Source organism: Taudactylus pleione, unplaced genomic scaffold (genome assembly GCF_031769625.1).
Source record: "Taudactylus pleione unplaced genomic scaffold, aTauple2 ptg001990l, whole genome shotgun sequence".
Lineage (NCBI taxonomy): Eukaryota > Metazoa > Chordata > Amphibia > Anura > Myobatrachidae > Taudactylus > Taudactylus pleione.
Window position 1 is genome coordinate 2,657,617 of NW_028286386.1, and position 24,072 is coordinate 2,681,688.

Below are 24,072 nucleotides of genomic sequence, written 5' to 3' on the forward strand. Positions count from 1 at the left end.
TCAATAAACTGTCTTTTTTTTTTTTTTTTTTTTAATTTATGTTTTGAAAACTCTATCAGCGTCCAGGGCTCTTCTCCACACCCCCTGTACTTTGGGTGCGGAGGAAATAGTATAAAAATAGATAAATATTGTTTTTTTACAAGGGGCCTACAGGTCCCGGCATAATGGCATTTGTCGAACCATAAGTGCCAGCATGCCCAGACATTAAGGGCCAACTAGCATCTATATTCCACCTGTAAAAAAGAAAAGAAAAAAACCCACACACAGCCCTTGTTCACCAATTTACTACTCACAGTCTAAAGGGGTCATGTGCTCTTTGTTCCATGCAGCTTCCAGAATCTTGGCAAAACATAAAAAAACTTTGCTGATGCTACTCCCAGAGCCCTGAATAATGAATGAAGGCACTTGGAGACACACTCCACTCCATAGGAATGAATGGGGATGCTCTAATTGGTCAGTTTGCAGCAGTTCCCATGCTCTTTAGTATTCCAATCTTTAGTAAACTTACCCTCTTGTCTTTGGATACAATTGTATGCATTGTATATAAACATTATCATATCATCTTAAAGAAAATGAATCTTCCTGAACAATAGGTTTCTATGGAGACTAAGCTCCTCATTTAATATACTTGTTTATAATTTTAAATTGGTAAATGGAGACAAATAACACATTGCAATTCATTTTGTGCTTCTTTTCAGAGTTGTCAAGTTCATGATCTTTCCACTAGTGTCAGAGGACCTGAATTAACAAATGAGAAGCATTCAAGTGAAGAGTACACTGGTTTGCAGGAACACAGTGAGGAACTGCCCTTATCTCAACTCTCTAGACTTTCAGGTGAAAGCTCTTCAAAAAGCCCCATGGTGCTTTTGAAACGTTTAAGTCAAGATATTGTGGAAAGTCGCAGTGTCATTTTGTCTCCAAATCTCAAGTGTCCTGTTTCATACATAGATAACTGTAAAGATTCTCCACTGTCTCTAAAGAGCAGTATTGATGTACTAAGCTTGTCGCCATATAAAGCGGTTGCTTTAAGCCCTGTGTTTCCTTTGAAGTCCCCATGTCGACACAGATTGTTGCCCTGTAGATTATTTCAGGGCAACAGCCCAAATGCTGTAAAGTTACCAGATAAAATAGATGATCAGTGCTCACACTGTTCAGAAAGTTCCCAGTTGGACTCCATGACCGTGTTAAATACCTCAAATCAGTCTGAGTTCTCCAAAGGGGACAATATATCTCCTAATAAGGAAGCCTGTGAAAAGAACTTGTGCTATGAGAAAACCACAATGTTGGACAATACCGAAATTGCTTCTCTGGACAGATTTGAAAGTTCTGCTTGTAGAGGAGGAAAAGAACAGAAAAGTGAAAGGACAGTTCATTACTACTGGGGTGTCCCTTTCTGTCCAAAGGGTGTGGAGCCCAGTGAATACACCAAAGTCATTCTCTGTCAGCTTGAGGTGTATCAAAAGAGCTTAAAAAGAGCTCAGAGACACCTCTTGCATAAAATGAACTACGGACAACCCATTCAGCTAGCAGCTTCACGTCAAAGTTGCAATGAACAGTTAGAAGGTAACATCAGTCAAGAAGATACAGAAGAAATTATTGATGATTGTGACCTGCACAAATCAGGACAAAGCAAGGAGGAGCCTCCCTGTGATTCTGATGGCTCAGAGGCACCACATGTGTCAAGCAAAAGGCAAAAGGTTTATCAGAGTCCAGTTCATAAACCTTTGGAAGTTGCACATCCCTCTCCACTTATGGTGGAGCCAAGTCATTCGCAGGTAAGCACCATGATAATAGAATTAAATTCTTATTACATCTATGCATCCAGTAACTATGTACCATTGTTACACAATATGGGCCCGATGGTTAGCTCACATGTCTGATGATTGGCAGTCTGCGCTTTTGCATATGCAGAACGTGTCCTTGCACCCAGTTCTCCCAAGCTTCTGTCTGATTAACAGGCAAAAGCGTTTGGGAGGGCGGTGCTGGACAGCCTGCGTTGACTCAAATGGGGGCGTGGCACACCAATTTTATGGGAGTGCTGAGACCAGGGTCTGTGTCCATGGACGCAGACTTCCTGGCCTCGCAAGCAGCCTGTAGCTGGGGATGGTGATCCCAAGCTGCGACCTCAGTCGCAATGCTGGGATCGGAGATGCTAACAGGAGGCGTCGCTTGTGTATGGCTGTGCAGTACAGTCCATCTCTGAATCAGGCCTTACGGAAAGCTGGACATGTTGTCCTCACAGATATTTTTGTGGCTGGGCAGAATGAACATTGTCAAAATAAATGTTCTTAAATTGCATCTGTGGGGGTTCCCTCCAGCTTCCTGACTGACATTCATAAATCCCTTTCGTCACTTTGTGTGGGTTGGCAGAAGACCTAGATTTAAACACTATACTCCTCAGTAGTGAGCACCAGAGTGGGAAGAGGCTTACCATGATTTTGATGTACTATCAGGCTAAAGCACTTAGAATTATGGACTGGATGAGGGTCTCCAAGGGGCACAAGTGAGTGGCCTTGGAGGAGGCAGCATCTCCCACTCAACTAGATGTATGGAGGAAAGTTAGGAATGGAGTCTCTTCTGCAGTGTCACCACTTACTCCCTTTCTTCACAATTCTCTTTTCGCACCTGGTTCCTTTTGGGATATTGTATCCCCTTGAACGGTAGCGGCATTGGACAGAGTGGGACGTTGTTTGTCCTTTGTTGAATTACAAACTGCAAAACCCTTGCAGGAATGGGACTCTTGCTGCTTCTTCCAGATTCATCATTTTCTGTCCTCCTTACGTGGTTTACCCTATAGTGAGTAGGTATCCGACCTCCTTTTAGACTATCTGATTGCACAAAACAGCTATCCTTATGCAAGACTTGTTTGCTGCCGCTCCTTATATGGAATTGTAGGATGAGAAGCTAGCATCAAGGGGGGCGAGAGAGGTTTGGGAAAAGGTTTTCCAAGTTAACGCCTGCTGCTTCAGTGTTGAGGTGCTTGAGACCCAATATAAGATGTTAACCGGTGCTATTGCTGCCCAGCCATAATATACAAATACATTCCCACTGTGTCCCCTCTTTGCTGGAGGTGTTTAAGGTAAAAATAGGCTCAGTATTCAATATTTGGTGGGGTTGTTCTATCATTATCCCCTTTCGGAACAAAATAATAGCCTGGGCTACAGAGATCTTAGGGCGTCCTGTGCCCTTGGTTAATGAGGTTTGGTTGCTTTTGCACTCTGAAATACCTCTGGCCACATATGCTTATACATATGAATAATGCTGCTACAGTAGGTCTGTTTTGCCAGTTGGTACTCTACTAAGTTGCTAAGGATTACCTCTTTCTCTAAACATTCAGACAGATATTTGGCGTCTATGGTACCTTAGTCTAGCTTAGTTGACAGCCTTGCTGTGTTGTGTCAAAAGGCCAATGCTTTCCCTACTGTTCCCCTTCCTGTGGCCATTGCTCTTTCCTGAGCCTCGTAGATGTCCTGCCTGCTTCGGATCACTACACCCTCCACCATTCTCCTTCCTCTTTTATCATTCTCTGTCTCTCTACTTATATTCCCCTTTTGCTCTCTTGGTTTTCCATCTTATATATGTACATTCAACACATTCTGATGTTTTGGGAATATTCTTCATATTGCTCTTGCATATACCATAGATTATCTCTGCTCCTTCCCCTCTGCATTTTTTTATTTTGTTTTCTATTTGCTGTTGTAACATTGATGACATATTTTTTCTGTAAATAAAGAATTTACTAAAAAGAGAGCTGAACATCCAAAATTATCAATTTAATTGTTTCCTTATTACTGCTTACTGCCACTATACTATACACACATTCTATTTTTCTTTAGTTAATAGTTAGTGGCTTGTGTGCCGCACAAGGATGGGAAAGGAAGGCAAAACAATTGTTTCGGCTGCACATACTCTCCTGCTTTTGAATGATTACCATTTAAAGCTTTAGCAGATGAAATATAAGTAGATATAATAAATTAATGATTTAAACATGTCAATTGCACCAAGGGCCAGGTATCAGACAGTGTCGGCCGTGTGTGAGTCATTTGCCATTGTCGCATCGGCAACTTTATGCTAATGCCACTACAAAGCCCTGCAATGGTGTACAGTCCAAATGTGCAAGGACTGAGGCACCCACTTTGAGTGTCTATAGACACTGCAATCATGCTTGGTGCGTCTTAAGACACCATCAGTCGCACCACTGAAACTTTTACCATACCTATGCTAGTGCAGCTTCTCCCCATCTGAGTATGGCTTCCAGTGTGAGCTATTTAATGTCTGTGTAAGGAACCGCTTTCAGCGACACTCCCATGAGATGCAGCATCTCCATGCATCTGAATAGCCACCGCCCAGTAACGCCCAATACATTTTAAGTCCGTGCTGAGCACACTTGATTACAGTGATGGATAGTAAAGGACATTGCATAATCGCCAATGACGCACTGTTTGAAGGGAAGATGGGCATGTCTACTCACTTTGTCTTTATTAGACTCTTCAGACTAGCAAATTAAAGACACACTGTGCCAGGGAAAGCTATGTTAACAACAAACTGAACTATGGGCCTTATTCAGAGATGTAAGCACACCCGATGGTTTACGTATATCTGCGCATGTGCGGATCTTGTTCTGCAAAATCACTCACAGTGCCCCCTATGTCGCAGAATAATTGACAAGCTGCTGCTATTTGGGGGCGCGGACTGGGCTGCGATGGACAGCATTCTTAAACGGAGCCGTAACTGCCCCGTTTTGCGTGGCGTGCCGAGGCCAGTGTCTGCGTCTTCTGAGACTGCTGTATTGAGTAACCTGAGGGTTACTCAGATGACCAATGTTCACACAGTATAATGAGATCTGCAATTCCAGCAGTAGGCATCTTTTTACACAAGACTCCTCCTGCAGCATTAGCATCCTTCCAGAGCCGTCACAAAAGTGTACATCTGACTGAGTCAGACCCTGTGTTTCAACCAATGGGGTGTTGACACTGCAATGTTCATTAATTATTTGTGGCATATTACCACACATAATTAATATCCCCGAGATGCATTATAGAGGCAATGCAGCCGATATCTCTGATATCTGCTGTTGTCTTTCAGTTTCTGCCAGCAGCCCCATGGGGGATGCAATGCTATCGGACTGAGCGTGGCCCCCGCAGCTAACGTGTCGATGTTGTGCTGCTGTAGCCTGTGGGCTACACATTGCAAGAAATAACCCCCACCGCGGCAATGGCCGTGGCGCATGTGTGGTCTGTGGACCACTCATGCACAGGAGTGAAGACACTGCTGACGCGGTCACTTCACTCAGCACATCGCAGCGCTGTCCCTGCATGTGCAATTTCATACATCCGGGCGGTGTGATCGCATCCTTCAATGTGATCATGGGCGCTAATATCGTGCTCAGATCGTATCGCATATGTGATCATTGATATATGGGCCCCAAAGACTTAACAAAAATTAACCATAATCCTACTCAAATATACCTTTTTTAGTTGGCAATCCCATAGTTGTTTTATTTGTTTTAATGAGCAAGTTTTGTATCTCTATCATAAAGCTGATTTTTTCCAGATATCCTTCTGTAAGTTAGTCTCATGTCATAAATTAATTAAAATATCAAGATAAAAGTAAAAATTAAAAAAAAACAAGGAAAAGCAACAAACAAAAAACCCTTTTATGTTACAAAGTGGCATGCTGGCTGGTGAGAGGCACTTTCAAATTGACTTAATGAAATCTCTGCTAAAAATGCTAGTAAAATGCATGTAGTTGGAGATGTGATCTAAGTGTGGGCTCCCCCCTACACATATGGTGGTCCTGTCCCCCTCTCAATTCCTTTTGGACTCAAGTTATCCAGCTGGCTAAAGAAATTGTGGGAGATGGGGTGCTTGAAGTTCCTTTTTGGATTCTCAGTCTAATAAAGTGGCCAATCTCCAAATACAAACCTTTTTTGAGACATAAGAATAAGGCGGTTATTCCAGTTAGATGGCTGTCACCACTCCCTTCGTCTTTTAAGGACCGGTTCCTTAGATTAGACATATACATGTCCATGGAAGAGATCTCATTGCCAGTTTGTAACTGCCTTACCACATTTATGACCACTTTGTTCTATTGGCGAGTTCAAGGAGTTTCACTAAATGTAAAAATCTAATGGCATAAGGCCCCTCCCACCCTCAGGGTCCTCTGTTTGACCGGTGATTCTCTGTTTGGAGACCTAGGATTTTCTTTCCTCTGTTTATCACCCTCTCCCCCCCCCACCTTCTGTATGTATTTTGTTTTCTTTCTTCTCTTGTTTTATTGTTGAAAAACTGTTAGGTTCACATGTTCTTGGTGTAATGAGTTTACTATTAATGTCCAATACAAAAAAAAAATGTCTCTTCAAAAAAAAGCATGCCCTCCCAAAAAAATACATGTAGTTGACAGTAGGGGATGTAGTAAATTCCCGGCTGTCGGGATGCCAGTGTTCAGAGTGCCAGCGCCGTAATACTAAGACCATTCAGAATCCCGGCGCCAGCATCTCGACTGGAAGTATTTGGGTTAGGGATAGGCATTAGGGGAGAGCTAGGGTTAAACTTTTTTTGGGGGGGGGGGAAAGGTTTAGGCTGTGAGGGGGAGGGTTAGATGTAGGGGAGGATTAGGATACTTTCTAGGTGTCTGTATCCTAACCCTGGCAGAATGCCGGCGTTGGAATTCTGACCGCCAGGGTCCTGAGCACCGCATCCCATCCTGAACTTGACTGTAGTGGGTGTAAATCAAATTGCATTTGATAAATGTGATTGTTGTATTATATTTTTGTTTTTGTACCCTGATCCTTGGATGATGTGCTTTCTTGAGATGTTGTTATAATCAATTAGCTGCATACAAGAAAAAACAGCATATGTATTTCATTTTATGATCAATTGAGGAATATTAGCTATACTGTTATGCACTGCACTAAATATACCTGGTGGTCATCTGTTAAATTGGTTATACTCAAGAGTACAATGTATAATTCTAAGGCAAGGGTCTTCAACCTTTCAGACTGTGTGGGCCACATTAAAAAATTAAACTAAGCCAGAGGGCCACTAAGCTATACTGCGGTATTTAGACTCTAAGTTTTAGAGGATTCTAAGACCTTTTCCAGACTCGTAAGGCTATAATGAAGACATCAAAAGATAATTTTATTATATTTATGAACGAAACATGGTCTGTCTGTATTTTTTACAATAATATGTTCATGTCAGTGTGAAACTTGGCTTTGCTTAGCCAGCTTGTCGGTGTTTGCATCAATGTTGGAAGTCATTATGCACAGGGTATTTCCAAAATGTTGGTCTGTAATCTGAGTTCTCGTCTTGGACTGCACGTGCTTCATCCTGGCGAAGAATTGCTCACATAAGTATGTGCTTACTTACAAAGCACACATCTTCAAAGCGTGCCGCTGGAGTTTAGGGAATGCGTCCTGAGAAATGTAGTCTTTTAAAATGTAAACAAGGGCACAGTGAAGAGTTTTTCTCGCAAAGATGAGTTGTTTTGGAGATCAAACAGCTCCATTTGTACTGAGCCTGGCATTTCTGCAGCATTGACAGTAAAAGGCATTGAAAACCATGGCGCTTTCTGGATGGGCTGCGCTGTACCCTGTCTTTTTCTGGAGTGCCAGGGCAGCAACACATTCACATTTTTTCATAGATGTGCCCGTTGGCACATTCACTTCACTTTTTGCCCATCACTGCTCCCATACAGGGATTAGAAGTAATCCAGGGCTTGACATATTGACAAATTTTTCTAATATCTAGGAGCCAGGATGAAATTGTAGAAGCCAGACCACCGCCCCCCCAAAAAAAGTAAGAGTGAGGAGCACAGCTCTGTGTGTTATGCAACTGTTATGCACACTATACTAGTCCACAAAATGGTCTTAGCTGAATGGATACAGTAAAATGGAGGCCTCCTCACTGCTCTGCTTAGCTCCCCTGCTCCACCCTCCAGTAATAACGGACCACATTTCACATAAAACAATGGTGCCAGAATGTACAACAAAACCCCCCTCCTCTCATGGTCACACCACTATCCCTCTGAAGCCGCTCCGCAATCCCTGGCCACGCATAGACCCTACTGCCGGAGAGCTCTATGCAGCCGGAGATAGGAGACAGTAGACAGCCGGGACATACAGGAGGATCAGCGTAGACTGGGACTGACAGGAGAGATCAGAGGAGTCTGGGACAGACACAGGCACAGCAGTCACCTCAGACACTCAGCACATGCACTCCTGTGCATGATATGAACACTGCAATACTGTAGGCACAAATCTCCACCAGAGCTGATGAGGATCTGCTTCCTCCCTCACTGCAAAATCTGGTAGCCTCCGGGATTTGTCGAGCCCTGAAGTAATCCATAGTCCAGGATGAAGTTGAAGCAGATGAGGTGCTGTAAATGATGTCCTCCCCAGAGGTCAGCAGCACCTTCTTTTGTAGAGGGCAAATTTTTAGTGCTAGATGACAGCAGGAACTAAGTAAAGTGACACCACTAATGTTCCAGTGTCCTCTAATGTATTTGAATTCTGTACACAGAGCCATGACCTCAAGCACCTGACGACAAGTGACATGTATTTCCCTGCTGTCCTTCTGTTTGCAAGGCTTTTGTTGTTTACTTAATTATATGGGAAATTCTCCCTAGGTATCTCGCACAAGATATAATGAACACAAGGTGGCAGTGTTGCACTATTGCTGATCTTTATAAGATTTATTTTTATAATGTCTGTAATGTCCAGAGGCATCCAGCTGCTTAAAAAATAAGAAACTCCCCTAGTAAATATGTTGTGTGAAATATAAATAAGATTGTACTTTGGAATCTCGCTAGATAAATAAAATGTGTATTTTATTCAATTTCTCTATTTTGTTAGGAATTTTAAGTGTTTGTTTTAGTTTGTTTAAATATTATTCTCCTCCCAGAGTCAGTTTACAGCAGGTTAATACTGGAATTTTTTTTTTCTTAGGCTTTGCATATGGAATTTAACATTAATGTTAACCTTTTGGACAAATCTAGTTCTGTGTATTATTTGGCACACTTTGTATGGCCAAATTCTGTAAATCACAGGAGTTCTTTACTTTGGAAACAATGTATAATTTAGGAGCTATTAAGTCAAATCTACAAGTTGGAAGGGTATATGTTCCTCCCTTCTCCCTTGACCTGAAAATAAAAATACTTTCTAAATGTGGGAGCCAATGATTGTCTTTTTTTTTTTTTTTTCTTTCACTAGCCAATGAAATGCAGGAAAGCATCTAATGAGATAACTGAGGCTGTTCCCATATATACTTGTACATGTGTTTTGAGGGCAAGTTTGCATGGCTTATACTGTCCATTGCCCACTGATTGTAGCAGAGGCCAGAGTCTTCTACAGTGCAATAACAGCCACGCACTTCAATTTTGATATCTGCTGGCACAAATCATACATTTTCTGGCCATTCCCTAAGTACCAACTACTGTATTTTTCTATACTGTATTATTTCAGTTCGTAGGTTAGTTTGCCATTAGGAAATCATTTAGGAATTTCAGTCCCATCTTAGATATAGTAGATCTTTCTAACAGCCTACTCTGATTTCTTCTCTTCAGAATGCAAAATGTTATTTGTATCTACAAATTTAGTTTACTCATCTTGACTGTACTTTCTCTTCTGAGAGTATGATACAGAATAATAATAATTAGAAGTAACTTCATAGAAAAGTACATAGACTTCCAAGAGAGTATAGAAGTTTCTGTCTAGCAGGACTAAAACTGACCAGACTCTGCATTATGATCTTGGATATTGTTTAATTGGATTTTGGAAAATGCATTTGGAAGATGACCATAATACCTGTATGTGGTCTTCTTCTCACTGTAACAAGCCCAATGGAGGCCGGAAATTATCTAGACACTTGCATCCAGTATACTTTTATATGGCGTATTTTCTGTTTCTCTTTGTTTGAACAAGATTCCAGCCAAGCCAGAACTTCATCTGGAGAATTGAATTGTGCAGTGTAGAAGTCACACGCATGGATGTTTACAGGATAGGAGAATCCTATCCTATAACTTTTGATCAATATGTCCTTAACTTCTATAGTGAAATTAAATTTAAATAATACATTAAGATTGTTAGTGCAGAAGTGGTATTTCAGATTGGCACCTTTTTAAACACAGTATCTTGTTGAAGGTGATTAAGAATGCAAATTTCATTCTGTATTCATGATGTGCCGGGTGGTAATGGTCATAGGCACAAAGTAGGACTCATTCAATAGTGAAATGAGCAAGGCAAGAGCAAACCCCTTCTCAAACCATTTTTTTCAGAAAATTACTACAAACCAGAAGACTTATGTGCACATTACCCCCATTTTTTTTTTTTTTTTTTTTTTTTAAGTGTTGGTCCCCCAGCAGCACTATATCTGTTACATTGTAGCAAAATGGTGTATGGGGGGAGGTTATAGGTTGACATCCAACTTTCAAAAGGGCTATACATTATTCTTAATTTTAAAAAAATGAAACAAAAACAGTCCAAAAATGCCTGACTTGCTCAAAAATTCCATGACACATGCCACTGTGACCACTCGCTTGCCAAAAATTACCCGCACATGCCCTCAAATCTCACATGTCCTCTGAAACATTTTGGGAAGAGGTTATGCAACTTCTTAGCACGGTGTTCCCTGTCCATTTGGTGATTTCTCCTTAGTTGCCCAAGTGAAGGGTTTAAAAAACATGCTGATAACCTCTAAATGCAAATATTTAATGCTGCCCGCTTGCCTGATTGCCAGTCAGCGGAAAGGTCAGGAATCCCTTTCACACTCACATCTCCTGAACAAGACTTGGTAACCATAGAGAAAATATTTGCTTAACTACATAAGAATTCCCATATATTTTCTCCAGGTGTGGGGTGATTGGTCTATATAGAATAGTTACCGTATATGCCTCAAGGGAACCTTCCCAGCAGAGAGAGACAGATATATAATATATATTATAATAAATAATCTTTAGCCCTCTCTAGGGATTTAATCTATGTCCTTGTACAAACATTTTATTTAGGTGCTCTTTACACCTAGTAGTGGCTGGGGACCCAGTTTCAACCTCTCTACGTGCTGGTTGTTCACAGGGGGTTTCATTACCAGGAGGTTCAGCGGAACAGCCGGTGATGCCTGATCGGACCAAGTCTATGGTTGAGGCCATAGGTGAATTGCGTCACTCTCAGGAAAATGATACCCTGTGCTCAAGCTCCTATTTTATCTAATCCCTCGGTAGAACCCAGGTGGAATGATGTCTCACTCGGAGACATCAACGTCCCTTAATAAAATGGCAGCAGGGGCCCTAGCCACTAAGAAACTGTCAGGCCATTCCAGGATGAAGAGGTTGCAGCTACCTCTTCCGAGGAAGAAGGGAATTGGGTTCTGACTAGGAACACACCTCTAACTGGGAGGGGGACTCCCATTTTTATTCAGGAGTTTCTGTATTGATAGATGCCGTCAAGGAGACTTTGCATCTACAGGAAACAGCTATTTCAGAGCATGCTTCAGTATCGTTATACATAAGAAGAAACCTTTATCTTTTTTCCCAGAAATTTCACATCTTTAGGAAATATTAAAGGAAGCCTGATTCCAAATTTCATATTCCGAAAAAATTTAAGTATCTTTATCCTTTTTCGGAAGAAGATATCAAGCTTTGGGAAATTCCACCCACAGTGGATGCTCCCATTGCTATGTTGGTTAGGAATACTGTATTCCCACTACAGTCTGCTAAAGATCCTATGAATAGAGTGAGGCTGTGCTTTTTATTCTTTATTCACTTTGTCAGGAGTGTCGCTCTGTCCAGTGTTGGCCAGCGTCTGTGTGATAAAGGCAATCAGTCAGTCCCTGGATGAATCAGATGCTCACAGGTTTTCAATCAGGGGATTTGTCTGAAGCTAGTTCCATAGATAATCAGATTCTGGAAGCTCTAACCTATGTAGGTGATGCTTTAATAGATACTATTCAGGTACAGTCTCCTATTTCTGCTTTGGCCATTTCTGCCAGCTTAAATCATGGAAGGCAGATTTAGAATCCAAGCATGCTTTAGAGGCATTGCATTTTGATAGAGGTGCTTTGCTTGGTCCAGAATTAACTAAAATTATTTCTCAGGCCACAGGAGGAAAAAGTCTTATCTTCCTGTAACTACTTCAAAAGTAGATACTCCTAGGTTTCGTTCCTTTTCGGACTCAAGGTAGAGGAAACTTTCAGGGCTTCCGGGGTGCATCTAGGGGTTCTCGAAGAGGGACCTTTAGGGGACGTACGGTCACCGGCAAAAGTTGGCCTGCTGCTAAGCCAGCAGGTCAGTCCACATGATTGTCACGGGTCTGGGACCGTCCTCTGGTGGGAGGTCGCTTACTCAGATTCCGGGAAAATTGTATTCGATCCAATCTGGATTTTTGGGTAAAGACTCATGCACCCTACACGAAGTGTGTCTGTGTGTGCATACACACTTGCCGATGTCGGCCACGACGAACGGCATGGGAGGAGTGGGGCCATGCTGCATTCGGCAGCATAGCATCGTTAACGATATATATCCCCAGATTTGGCTGCATGTACAGCCGACTGGGGATATCGTTACTGGCTTGCGGGAGCGAGCTTTGTCGATCGTTCAGTGCATACACAGTGGACAATATGAACGCTATATCGTTGAACGTTATCGTTCAAATCGTTCCCTTTTATTGTCCAGTGTGTACAGGCCTTTAGTCAAATAGTCACCAGGGGTTACATGCTGGATTTGGAGGGTCCTGTTCCAACAAGAGTTTTTTCCACCCCTCTCCCTGTGGTTGCAGAAAGGCGGGTCTTATGCAAGCAAGAAATTTCTGCACGTTTTTCGACTTCAGATGGGTAATTTCGTCCCATTCTCAACCTTGGGGGTTAAATGCTTATCTCCTTTTGGAAAAACTCAAGATGGAGTCAATAAGGTCAGTCATTGGTTCCATGGAGGAAAAGGAATTTCTAGCCTCCATAGATATCAAGAAAATCTCTCCATATAGGAATATGGAGGTAGGCAATCAGCATCTTCTGCGGTTTGCAGTAGGGCATCAGCATTTTCAGTTTCAGGCTCTACCATTTGGTTATGGCACACATGATCTCCCTACTCAGGAGTGGGGGGGATAAACATGTTGGCTTATCTGTGTGATTTATTGCTAAAGGCACCTTAGATGGCCCTATTGCAACAACATCTTCAGATTACCTTAAGCATACTCCAGAGATTCGGCCTGATCATCAATTTTCCTAAATCAAATTTAAATCCATCTCAGAGGACCGTATTTTTGGGTCTTCCCTTCGACACTCAGTGTCTAAGTGTGTTTCTTCCGCAGACAAAGATTCAGGATCTGAAATCCAGAATAAGGACCATTTTACAGATGTTTTATATCTGTCTTTAGGGCTATGCAGTGCTGGGAAAAATGGTGGCTTCATTCGAAGCTGTTCCTTTCGCACATTTCACACCCGACCTCTACATAACCAATTGCTTCATCGATGGGTAAAATCAGACCCTCGATTGAACAGGCAGATGTTCAGATTATCCCTGCAGTCCCGGTAATCTCTCCGGTGGTGGTTACAGGATGCAAATCTGAACAAGGGGTGAAAATTGTCCATAAAAGACTGGACCATTGTCACCACAGATACCAGTCTAACAGGCTGGGGGGCGGTGGTTCTAGACAGCCTCTTACAGGGTCTTTGGTATGTCCAGGAAGCCGCTCTCTCAATCAATATACTGGAATTAAGGGCAATTTCGATATGCATTAATTCAGGCTTAATGCTATCTAAAGAATTTACCAGTGCAAATCCAATTAGACAATGCCACAGCAGTTTCTTACATAAACAAGCAGGGTGGCACACGCAGCTGGCAAGCAATAAGGGAGGTTTCTCATATCCTTCATTGGGCAGAAAATTGGGTTCCAGCTATTTCAGCAGTTTACATTCCAGAGGTGGACAGCTAGGAGGCAGACTTCTTAAGTCACCACAGTGTGCACAAAGGGGAATGGAAATTACACCAGGAGGTGTTTGCAGAAATAGTGGCCAGATGGAGATATCCAGACAAAGATCTAATGGCTTCTCGTCTCAACAAGAAACTTCCAAGGATCTCTGGTGGATGCAGTGACAGCACCTTGGGTGTTCCAGCTGGGATACAGCTTTCCTCGTCTGGTAATGTTACCAAAGGTAATACAGCGGATTATATCAGTGGCACATCCGGTCATTCTGGTGGCTCCAGCCTGGCCGCACAGTCATTGGTACACAGTTCTTCAGAACATGTTGGCTGACGTTCCCTATCGTCTTCCCCTGCGTCCAGATTTGTTATTTCAGGGTCCATGTCGTTACCCGAATTTTTCCTAGCTTGGCTTTGATGGCATGGTTCTTGAATCCAATATTTTGAGGGCCAAGTGTTTTCAGAGTCTGGTGAAAACCACGATACAGACTTGCAAACCAGTTACTTCCCAGATTTATAATCGGATATGGAAGATATTTATTTCTTGGTGTGAACAACACAAGTTCAAACCTGAAAAGTTCAGAGTGTTTTGTCTCTCTTGTCTTGTCTACATGAGGAGTTGGTTAAGGGTCTTAGATTGTCCTCTCTTAAGGGACAAATTTCAGCCATTTCGATCCTGTATCAAATGAAATTAGCCACCATTCCAGAAGTTCAGACCTTCTTGCAGTGGGTTCTTCGCATACAGCCAAGTATGTACCACTGGTTCCTCCTTGGTACTTGAGTTTAGTTTTGGAGGCACTTCAGAAGGCACAGTTCGAGCCTTTGGAATCTGTAGAATTACGATATCTTACTTTTGAAGGTTGTTTTCATTTTGGCCATTACCTCGGCCAGAAGGGTATCTGAGTTTGCGGCTCTTTTTTGTAAAGCTCTGCTTCTTCTTTTTCATGAGGTTAGGGTAGTGTTACGCACTAAACCTTCCTTTCTGCCAAAAGTAGTACCGGCTTTCCACATTAACCAAGATATTGTCCTTCCAGCTTTTCGCCAGCATTCAGTGACTAGTGAAGCTTCTTCCTTAGACCTGCAAGTGCATGGGCCTCCCTACAACGTGTTCTTGCTGAAACCACTGTTTGGAACCTGTGTGCAATGGTATGCATATCGCTTGCACGGAGGTGTCCAATCACATATGTCTACATAGTGTAAATCTGTGTAGTTTGAAGGGAGAAAAAGGAAATCCACTGCAAGTACTATAACCACTAACCACAGTACAACATCTGGACCCATTTCAACAAACTAATACCAAATCTAATTTTATGACTTGGCAAAGATATCCCCATTCTTTGGAGTCCAGTTAGAGAACCACATGTGTACCAATGGAGTTTTCTTGTAACTGTAAATTGGTCTTTGCTATTTTAATGTCAGTGGACCTGTCGAGCATAAGTCCTGTTTGGCTTGTCTGTATTATGGCATGTATAACTGTGTGTTCAGTCTAATCGCTAGTACTTTTGAGAGTATTTTAGTTGGAGGCAATAAGAAGAGATGGGGTGGTAATCCCCACAATCATTTCTATTATGCCCTGGTTAGTAAAGACTATAATTGTGCCTCTGATGTAGATGGGATAAGGCATGGAGTTAAAATTGAGGCCAGCAGGATTAGTGTGGTTTTTTTTTTGGATGTCTTCTAGGATACTAACCTCCTGTAGTGATTTAAGCATTCAACATTGTCCATCCCTAGCTTATCACATGGAGATAGAATCTCTGTGAGCCCAGCCTAGACACAGAATATTCCAGTTATATAATGTCGACATCTGCTGTTAATAGTTGCGTGTTTAACCAGCAAATTGTAATATGTTCTTCTAATGGAAAGAACTGGGATGTCAAAGCGAATGTCCCTGCAGATCCTTGCCAGCCTTTTCCCTCTAAGCAAGTTATTTTTGTTATAAACTGTTTATCTTTGTCCTCCTGCAATCTATGCTTGCCATGATTTTATTTCTTCCTGTGCTCAGGTGTTCTGTTGGAAGTGTATTTGTTTTCTGCTTCCAAAAGTGCCTTGGCCAACAAACTATCCTGCTGTAGATTTTTCATTTTTAAATATGTATAATTTAGTTACATGGCCAATAAACTATCAAATTGACTTTCACTGTAAGCAATTGCATGAGGATTGTTTGTGTTAATATTTAAATCAAAGTATTTGTATTCCCCTATCAATTTCATGTAGCAATTCCATGAGACCATTCCTAGAAAAGGTGTTATGTGGGAGAGTAATGTGGGTTTAGCATCTTCGCGTCTGAGTTGCAGGGATTGCTTAGTAGACCAAAACGTATTGGAGACCTGTTGGTTGTGGCAGAGAAAAGAGGAGCATTGTCCCATAGCCTGAGTAGTTACAGCATTTTAATCACCCATCCAAACAGACAATGCACATGGGTATACAGATGCACATTACTGTTTCCCCTAAGTACCCAAGGGGAGGTGGCGAAATAAACCTAACTCTGATTTTTTTCTATATAAAGAAAGAGTGCAGCATTACCAGTTAAATTGCATTCATCTTTTTTGACCAAAAGAGCTATACCTCTTCAATAGTAAGACTATAGTGCATGAAAGTTATATCGGGTATGTTTTGAATAGTATAATTTGGGAGCCTGTCATATTTTTTTCATGGAGGTATAGAATGTCAGAATCGTATGTTGAGGTTACTGAAAATATCAGTGCCCCTCATTTATTTGTCATTTAGCCCACTTAAGGTGGGTATCCACTAGCCGATTAAAATGAGCGATTTAACGATATCGTGCATGAAAATGTCGGAAATGACCAATGCGCGCTCCCTCTGGTCGTTTTTGACATCTATCATCCCCTGAACATGCTGGTCAATCTGCCGATAACGACAGATTGACCATGTTCAGGGATGAGGGAGGGTGCCTGCACTGAACGACTTATCGTTCAGTGTAGGCACTGCAGGGGAGGAGGAACGACTGTACGATTACAATGTGGTAATCGTACCGTCGTTCCACTATCTGCTAGTGGATACGCACCTTTTACATAACATTGTATTATGCAAATTTCAGATTGAAATAGCCCCTGCCACATGTTGATCAAGCTATAGGATTAGCTGACCCTTTTAGATTTTTACTAAGTGTATAATAAGTAGGATCCGGAATACTCTCGGTGCATGAAAGGAGCAGTAGCTGCCTTAACAAAAAGTGAAATAAATTAATTTTGGGGGATATAGTCGACATCACGATGTTGACAGAATGATGTCGACATTGAACATGTTGGCATGTGCAGAATGTTGACATTCTGCTGTTAGCTGTTAACATGATAGCATATTTTATATTTTCAATGCTGACTAGGTTTTTTCTTTCATTAAAATTTGCCCTAATTTTCAGCCTTTCCAGGGAGAAAAAGGGGGTATCTGAAACTTGCCTTGTGTGTCCGATTTTGTGACTGGTGCTTTATCATTGTGTTACTTCATTATGGGCGTTTGTGGGAGAGGGTTGGTAATATATGGGGTCTTTCTATGCACAGCATTGGGGAAAATCACTGGGCCCCAAAGTGGTCTCCTTCTTCATAAATAAGCCAGGATCTTACCTCCTCCACCTTGTCAGGAAGACACTAATATTCTTAGTGCTCACATGGTTTCCTACTGTAGGACTTTGTCACTGCACACTTTGGTTACACTTCCTTTCTGCTTCTCTTCCTGCATATACAACTACTCCTTTTAATGTCACTACCTCTTCCATCCAATCCCACTCTGTTTGTATCCCACAAGGCTCTGTTTTCAACACAATACTTTCCTCACTGTACACCTTCTGTTTTGGTGATCTCATTTTGTTTTCCCAAATCTGCCTCTCTTCCCCTGACTTCTCTATTATCTTGTGTGATCAGCTGTGTCTGCTATTTTCATATGGATGTTGCCTTGTATCTAAAGCTCAACATGGGAAATTAAATTCATGTTGATGCGCCAACTGCGCACATAATGTTCTTATTCAAGATACAACCAATTACATCCAATTCTAATCCGATACTATATATGACTGGAATACCTTGCCACACCTCTAGCAAATTAAGGATGGTTATTATACACTCTACTTTTGTATTCATGATGGGGCATCTCATTATTTTCTAGCATCCCTTCCACATTCTCTTGGGCTATTTAGACCACGCCCACTCCCTGCTCTTACCTCCTAAATAACCACACTAATGTTCCTGTATATGCTGCTGTCTCCTTGTGTCCTTCTGGCTTTCGTATCATGTGTCCCTTGTTTTCCTGGCCCGTGGGGTTGGGGGGGAATGGGAGAAAAATATATTTACTTACAAGGGATGAGTGCAGAGAGTGGCGCAAGGTCTGGCTATTTTTAAGGAGGTGGGGGGGGGGGCGAGATTGGGCAGAGACCATTGTCACTACATTTTACACTCTTGAAAATCTTTCCAAGGCTGTCCCAATATGAATCATTTGTGACAAATGGATGAAGATATTCTGCAGAACAGAAGGTTTTGCATTGCTGGCAGATCTATAAAACATGGCTGTCGCATCTGTTTCTTCGCATTTGCAGGAAAGCTTTTCCAGCTTTGTGGCTAATTTTACTTTGTAAGGTGGTCTCCTACTAAGCTAAACCTTGCTGTAAGTGACACTGGTGCAAACCGTTTTTTGTTTTGTTTTTTTAAGGTCATTAACAGGATGTGTTAAGTTCAAGATATTCAGTAATCAAAAGCTAAAAATATGTTCTTGATTTTAACCTTTATCATAGTTGCCTTTGCTTGTGCTACTTACAGATGTGTCCTCATACATCTATCCTCTGTGAGCTATGTCACATTACACACAACGCGTGAGAGCATCTTTTCATGTGACTTTTTACCTTCAAATGCATCCTATTCGCACAGCGATGCGCATAGGACACGATGGCTGTGACACTGTAATGTAGCGTTTCGCATGCAGATACACATGTGGTTGCACACATAATATAGGCGTGCCGCATATCATTTTAATCAATAGAAGCTGCTTGTGCAAATAGGATGCATTTGAAGGTAAAAGTTGCAGGAAAAGATGCTCAGCGCTGCCGAGTCATGCCACTGAGTCACGCCACTGCATGGTGCGACTGCTAGAGCTGTTTAATGTGCAAGGAGGCTAGATGTATGAGGACATGCTGTATATTATACATGCTACGGTTTAGTCCCGTGTCAGGACTATGCCTATGTATCTTTCATGTCCATATTTATGCTCTGATGTTACTTTTTATTTTTTATTATGATTCTTATTCTTTAAGACTTAATATATATTTCACTAATCAGAGTACTACTTTACTTATCTCCCATCTCCTCAGGCGCTGTTTACCAAGGCTCTTTCAGGTGACTGTGCCGGGATGACTCCAGTGGCACTCGGTGAAAGGTAAAACGGCTCACAAATTCCCTTTCCCATCCTTGTGAACTTGGCTGACTTCTCCTACTGATAACATATGTAGATGCTGACTAGGAGTCAGGTCTATTTCTATGGGAAAGTTTGTTTTTGCCTTTTTATCAGTCTTTTTCTGTTTTTTCCCCACACTTTGTGTGACTGGCAACTGGCCATGCTCCGTCTCTATGGAGTGCTCTCCGTAACAACGTGATCATTTTCATGTTTCAGGTGCATTTCTTCTCTGCATAAACATGTTTCAAGAGCAGGCAATATCCTTGTCACAAGGGAGATCACTTACTTGTTCAGGGAGTAGTTGAAGCTTTTAATGTAATCGTCTGAAAATGAGTATAAGCACCGCTACAGACCTGTAACTTTATTGGTATATTTAGTACAGCAGGTGAAATGCTGAGTGTAGCGAAGCGATACATCAAATGCTTCTAATGGTCTTGGATATCTTTCATTTATAATATGTGTTCTTTAACTATACAGCAAATGGCACAGCGTATTTGTCAACAAGCTTGTTAAACTTGTGAGCAGGAGTAATGCAAATTCACATTTCACAAATCCATTCAGAACACATTACTTTTTGTTTAATACTTAGCATATTTTGCAATATTTCATGAAAAGTCCATCACGTAATGTCCCCTTACGTTTTATGCAAATCAGAGGCTTTAGCCCATGATACAATCAACCCAATGGTTCCCAGACTGTGCCCCATGGCTCCCCGGGGTGCCGCTTATCTTTCACCGGGGTGCCGCGGGCAGTGGCCTAATGAGACTGCCCAGTGTATTTTTGTATGTGTAATTAGTTTTTTCTGCACGGGGGGCGTACAGGGGTCGTCCTGTCAGGGGAAAGCAACAGGCAGTGAATCCTGAGGCTGTCTATTGCTGAATGGGGTCCTACAACGCAGTGCGTTGTGGGAGGTCAGACAGGGAGAGGCTGATCTCAGGAGTGATGCTGCAGAATGGTGCTGGCGATTACAACTAAAGGTAAGTAAGGGGGGGTCGTGGAGGGGGGCAAAGGGAGAGACATGGGGGGGCAAAGGGAGAGACATGGGGGGGCAAAGGGAGAGACATGGGGGAGGGCAAAGGGAGAGACATGGGGGAGGGCAAAGGGTTAGTGACAGTGTTATACCCTAAGGGTGCCTCTAACTTAGAAAGTTTGGGAACCACTGAATCGAGCTACATATAACTGACTGGTAAGCTTTTCTGTATTAAACACATGAATGATTGGTTCCCTACTGTGAAGCATGTCACCCCTGCTCTTGTCTCTGATCTTTCATGCTATTTGTATTTATTCCCCTATACAGCACATTGGGGCTAGCATTAGTTGTACTAATAGATGAGAGAATGTCTATTTGTAAGAAAAAATAAAGAAAACATATTTGAAGTCACAAACTAGTTTGACCATCAAATGAGTTGCTAGAAATACATTATTATTTCAAAACTAACTGAGATTAATTGCATGGTGGTTATGTACAGTATCTTTGTTTCTGATCATTTTAGTGATAACCCATGTTTTTGATGTTTGTTACTACAGTAGTTATTGCCATAGCTGTTTTGCAGATTTTCTGGGGAAGCTTATTTTTTTTTTTCTATTCCAGTGCTGTCTCACCAACTGCTGTGAGGAGTCGCAGGCGCCTTATAGAGCACACGGAGGATGCTTTGGATGAAGAAATTACAATATGCCCAGGTACATGGGAAGAAAAGCAGCCACTTAATAGATTAATATTTTTTTTATTATACGATTGTTTGTATAACATCACTACATTATGCTGCACTATCCCGTGAATATGGATCGCTCACTTCAGTCCCTGCCCAATTGGATCTTAGTCTAAATTACCCACCTGCATGTTTCTGTACTGTGGGAAAAAGCCAGAACACCCAGATGAGCCCCAGATACAGGGAGAACATATAAATGCTAAGCAGGGCCATATCTGTGTGGTATCAAACCCATTTCACTGATTTCTCTGAATGTATATAGATAATTAGATTATTATGACACAAAGGTTGATTTACTAACTAGCAGGTTATCAAAAACGCCAGTTATCAGCGGCTTTGACTAATAGATTAAAAATGGCAATATAAATAAATGCTAAATTAGACTTGTTTAGCTTTTATTTGTATGGCCATTTTAAATTTTATTATTTTTATACCACTATATCAATATTTCCCTTGTATCCAAGCTTTTATAATTTGCAAAAGGCCACTTGTGTAAAAAATGTATACTAAAATATAGTGTAAAGCAGTATCTCCTAATAATACCGTATTGTGGGTTAAATATCGCCTGTCAATCGGAACATGCAGAGAAATCATTAACTAGGAACTGGCTATATTACAATGGGCAGACTGCATTCTAGTTTATTGTTCTGAGATACCTGAAAGAAGACATACCATATTCAGATATCATTCTTATGACATTTTAGTTATATCTGGCATCCACATGACCCTGAAGTCCCGGTTGCAAGTAGAAATTAGTACTTTTGCATAGCTATAGATTTATATACGTAGCACATGAATGAACCACAGAGCCAACGGTTGTGCTCCCTATATAGAAATATGACTTGTCTGTATTTGGAGAGATGCTGCTTCTGTTAAGTAACTGTGGGCACCATGTTTATACCATTCTAACTATGTTTGCTTCATTCTGCAGAGACACAGCCCAGTCCAGCCAGACAACAGGACTCTGACCAAGAAGATGGTGCAGACGTAACAGAGCCAACCCCTGTACCACAGGTAAAAATAATCAATGAAACCGTAAATAGCAAAGATATATGTAATTGTGATGAGAACCAGAGCCGTAACTAGACTTTTTGGTGCCCTGTGCCAGAAAGAGCATTGGCTCCCCCTCATTTTTCAAAGGGACATAATGCACCCAAAAAAGGGCCATGGCTTCATGGGGAAGGGTCAGGGAAGAGAAAGGAGAGGCCAGGAGATGCTGGGGATTAAATAAGAGGAAGCTACAAGCAAGAATGATAATAAACAGAAATTTGGCAGGCCCAAACTGTGCCCCCTGGTGCCCTGTGCGATGACATCGGCCGCACTACCCTAGCTACGGCCCTGATGAGAACATTCTAATAAATATACACATGCAGCATAAATAATATATGCTTTGAGGCAAAATAGAAATTTTAAAGTCCACCTTCAGAGAATTGTGTTATCAAGTCAGTTTTATTCATTTTCCTTGCCAGGAAGACATACTGTAAGTTTTAGGTCTGTGCATTGTGTATTATTTTCTAATTCTACTTCAGGGTCCATAGGGTATCCACAGGATACCTTGGGGTATAGGTGTGACGTCAGTCATCGGGCACCATAGAGTTAAGCTTTCAGCCTCCCAGGATGCACTAGGGTCCCCCTCCTATACCCCGCCCCCGAGCCAAGGCATCTCAGTTTAGTTTGGTGCCCGGCCGGAGTCGGGTGCACCTGTTGGAGTGGGGGCTAAGAAGAGCCCCTGAAGTTTTCTACATGCAGCTGTGGCTGCACATCTGGAAGTACAGCATGGACTGTCAGTACTGACGTCCATGCTGTCTTCCCTAAACCCCCGCCGGTACCAGAACGCCGGTACCGATCCGGGGATGCTGGTGAGCATCTGGGGTCACAGCTAGCGGTGAACCCAGATGTTCCGGACCATGGCCGGAATCAAGGGGGACAGCAAGGTAAGCAGCGGGGTCCCGCGGTGGGTCCCCGCTGTTACATGGTCCAGAGTCCCCTGCGCTTCCACTACCCCCCTGGGACAGCGGACCGCAGCAGAGCGGTAGCGCTGCAGCGTCCTGGGGGTTAAATGCATGCCAGGGGAGCGCGTCTTCCCTGTCTCACAGCCGACGCCTCCCCCGCTGCACACAGCCCTCTCTGCAACACACCGACTGGCCCTGTGGCAGCGCTCCTCCCCCAGGCCAGCCTCCTCTCTGCTCCTCGGCGGCCATCTTCAAGAACGCATGGTGAACGCTGCTGGAAGTCTGGACGGAGGCATCGTGGTCTGGGTCCCCCCGCATACCTCTCCTCCGCTGTGGTCAGGTCTGTGTATGCAGCGCTGTGTCCTACCAGACTCTGTGTCTGTGTAGTTGATTTATCAGCGCTGGTTAGTGCAGGAATTGAGTTTCTTTGCATTGTATGTGACTGTGCTAGCGCTGCTGCCTGTACTTTTCTTTTCTGACTGTCAGCCTTATTACTGTTCCTGTTCTTTCTGCTAAAGCCCTTGCGGTGCGGTGCTGCAGGGTGGTCTCTCGCCTTTTTAAAACAATTGGTGAGAGGGGTCACATACTTTCTACCATCATGTCTGAAAGTGACTTTCCTCTCCGGCTACAGTGTACTACGTGTAAAGTACCTTTAGCGGAGGGGGAGGGTAGCGCGGAGGGCCTCTGCCGGCAGTGTTTGTCAATGGCGCGGCCTATTATGGTTACAGCACTGGTACAGGAGCCGCCCTGGGCTTGTTTCGTTCAGGCGCTTACAACCTTAGTGAGCCAGTTAGCTCCGCAGCCCGCATTTACGCAGATGGGTTTGTCCCAGCAATCAGTGGTGTCGTCACCCATGCAGGGTTTCCCAAGACAATTGGTGGTACCCCGCAGTCTCCCTATTTCCCCTCTCCCGGTTTCTCAGGAGCCGGCGTGGGTTAACTCCCTGACTAGTTCTGTACAGCACTTGTCGGATGTGTTGCAGGGGGAGGCTGTGATGCGGCCACATAAACGGCCGGTGGCGTCTCTGTCAGTTCCTTATGAGGATGATGAAGGGACGTCTGATGATGGGGAGATTCTGGATCCTTACGATCAGGAACCTCTCC

The 24,072-nt window shown here is 42.7% G+C and overlaps 1 protein-coding gene across 4 annotated transcripts in view; it reads left to right on the top strand.

Annotated features, from left to right (window-relative positions):
- UIMC1 (ubiquitin interaction motif containing 1) overlaps nt 1-24,072 on the top strand; it is a 136,547-nt gene that overhangs the window by 58,181 nt on the left and 54,294 nt on the right. For all 4 annotated transcript variants that reach the window (XM_088465530.1, XM_088465531.1, XM_088465528.1 and 1 more), the window contains exons 5-8: nt 699-1,775; nt 19,226-19,290; nt 20,900-20,988; nt 21,949-22,031. In XM_088465530.1, coding sequence (XP_088321656.1) covers nt 699-1,775; nt 19,226-19,290; nt 20,900-20,988; nt 21,949-22,031 — 1,314 coding nt within the window. The remainder of the gene's footprint in view (nt 1-698; nt 1,776-19,225; nt 19,291-20,899; nt 20,989-21,948; nt 22,032-24,072) is intronic.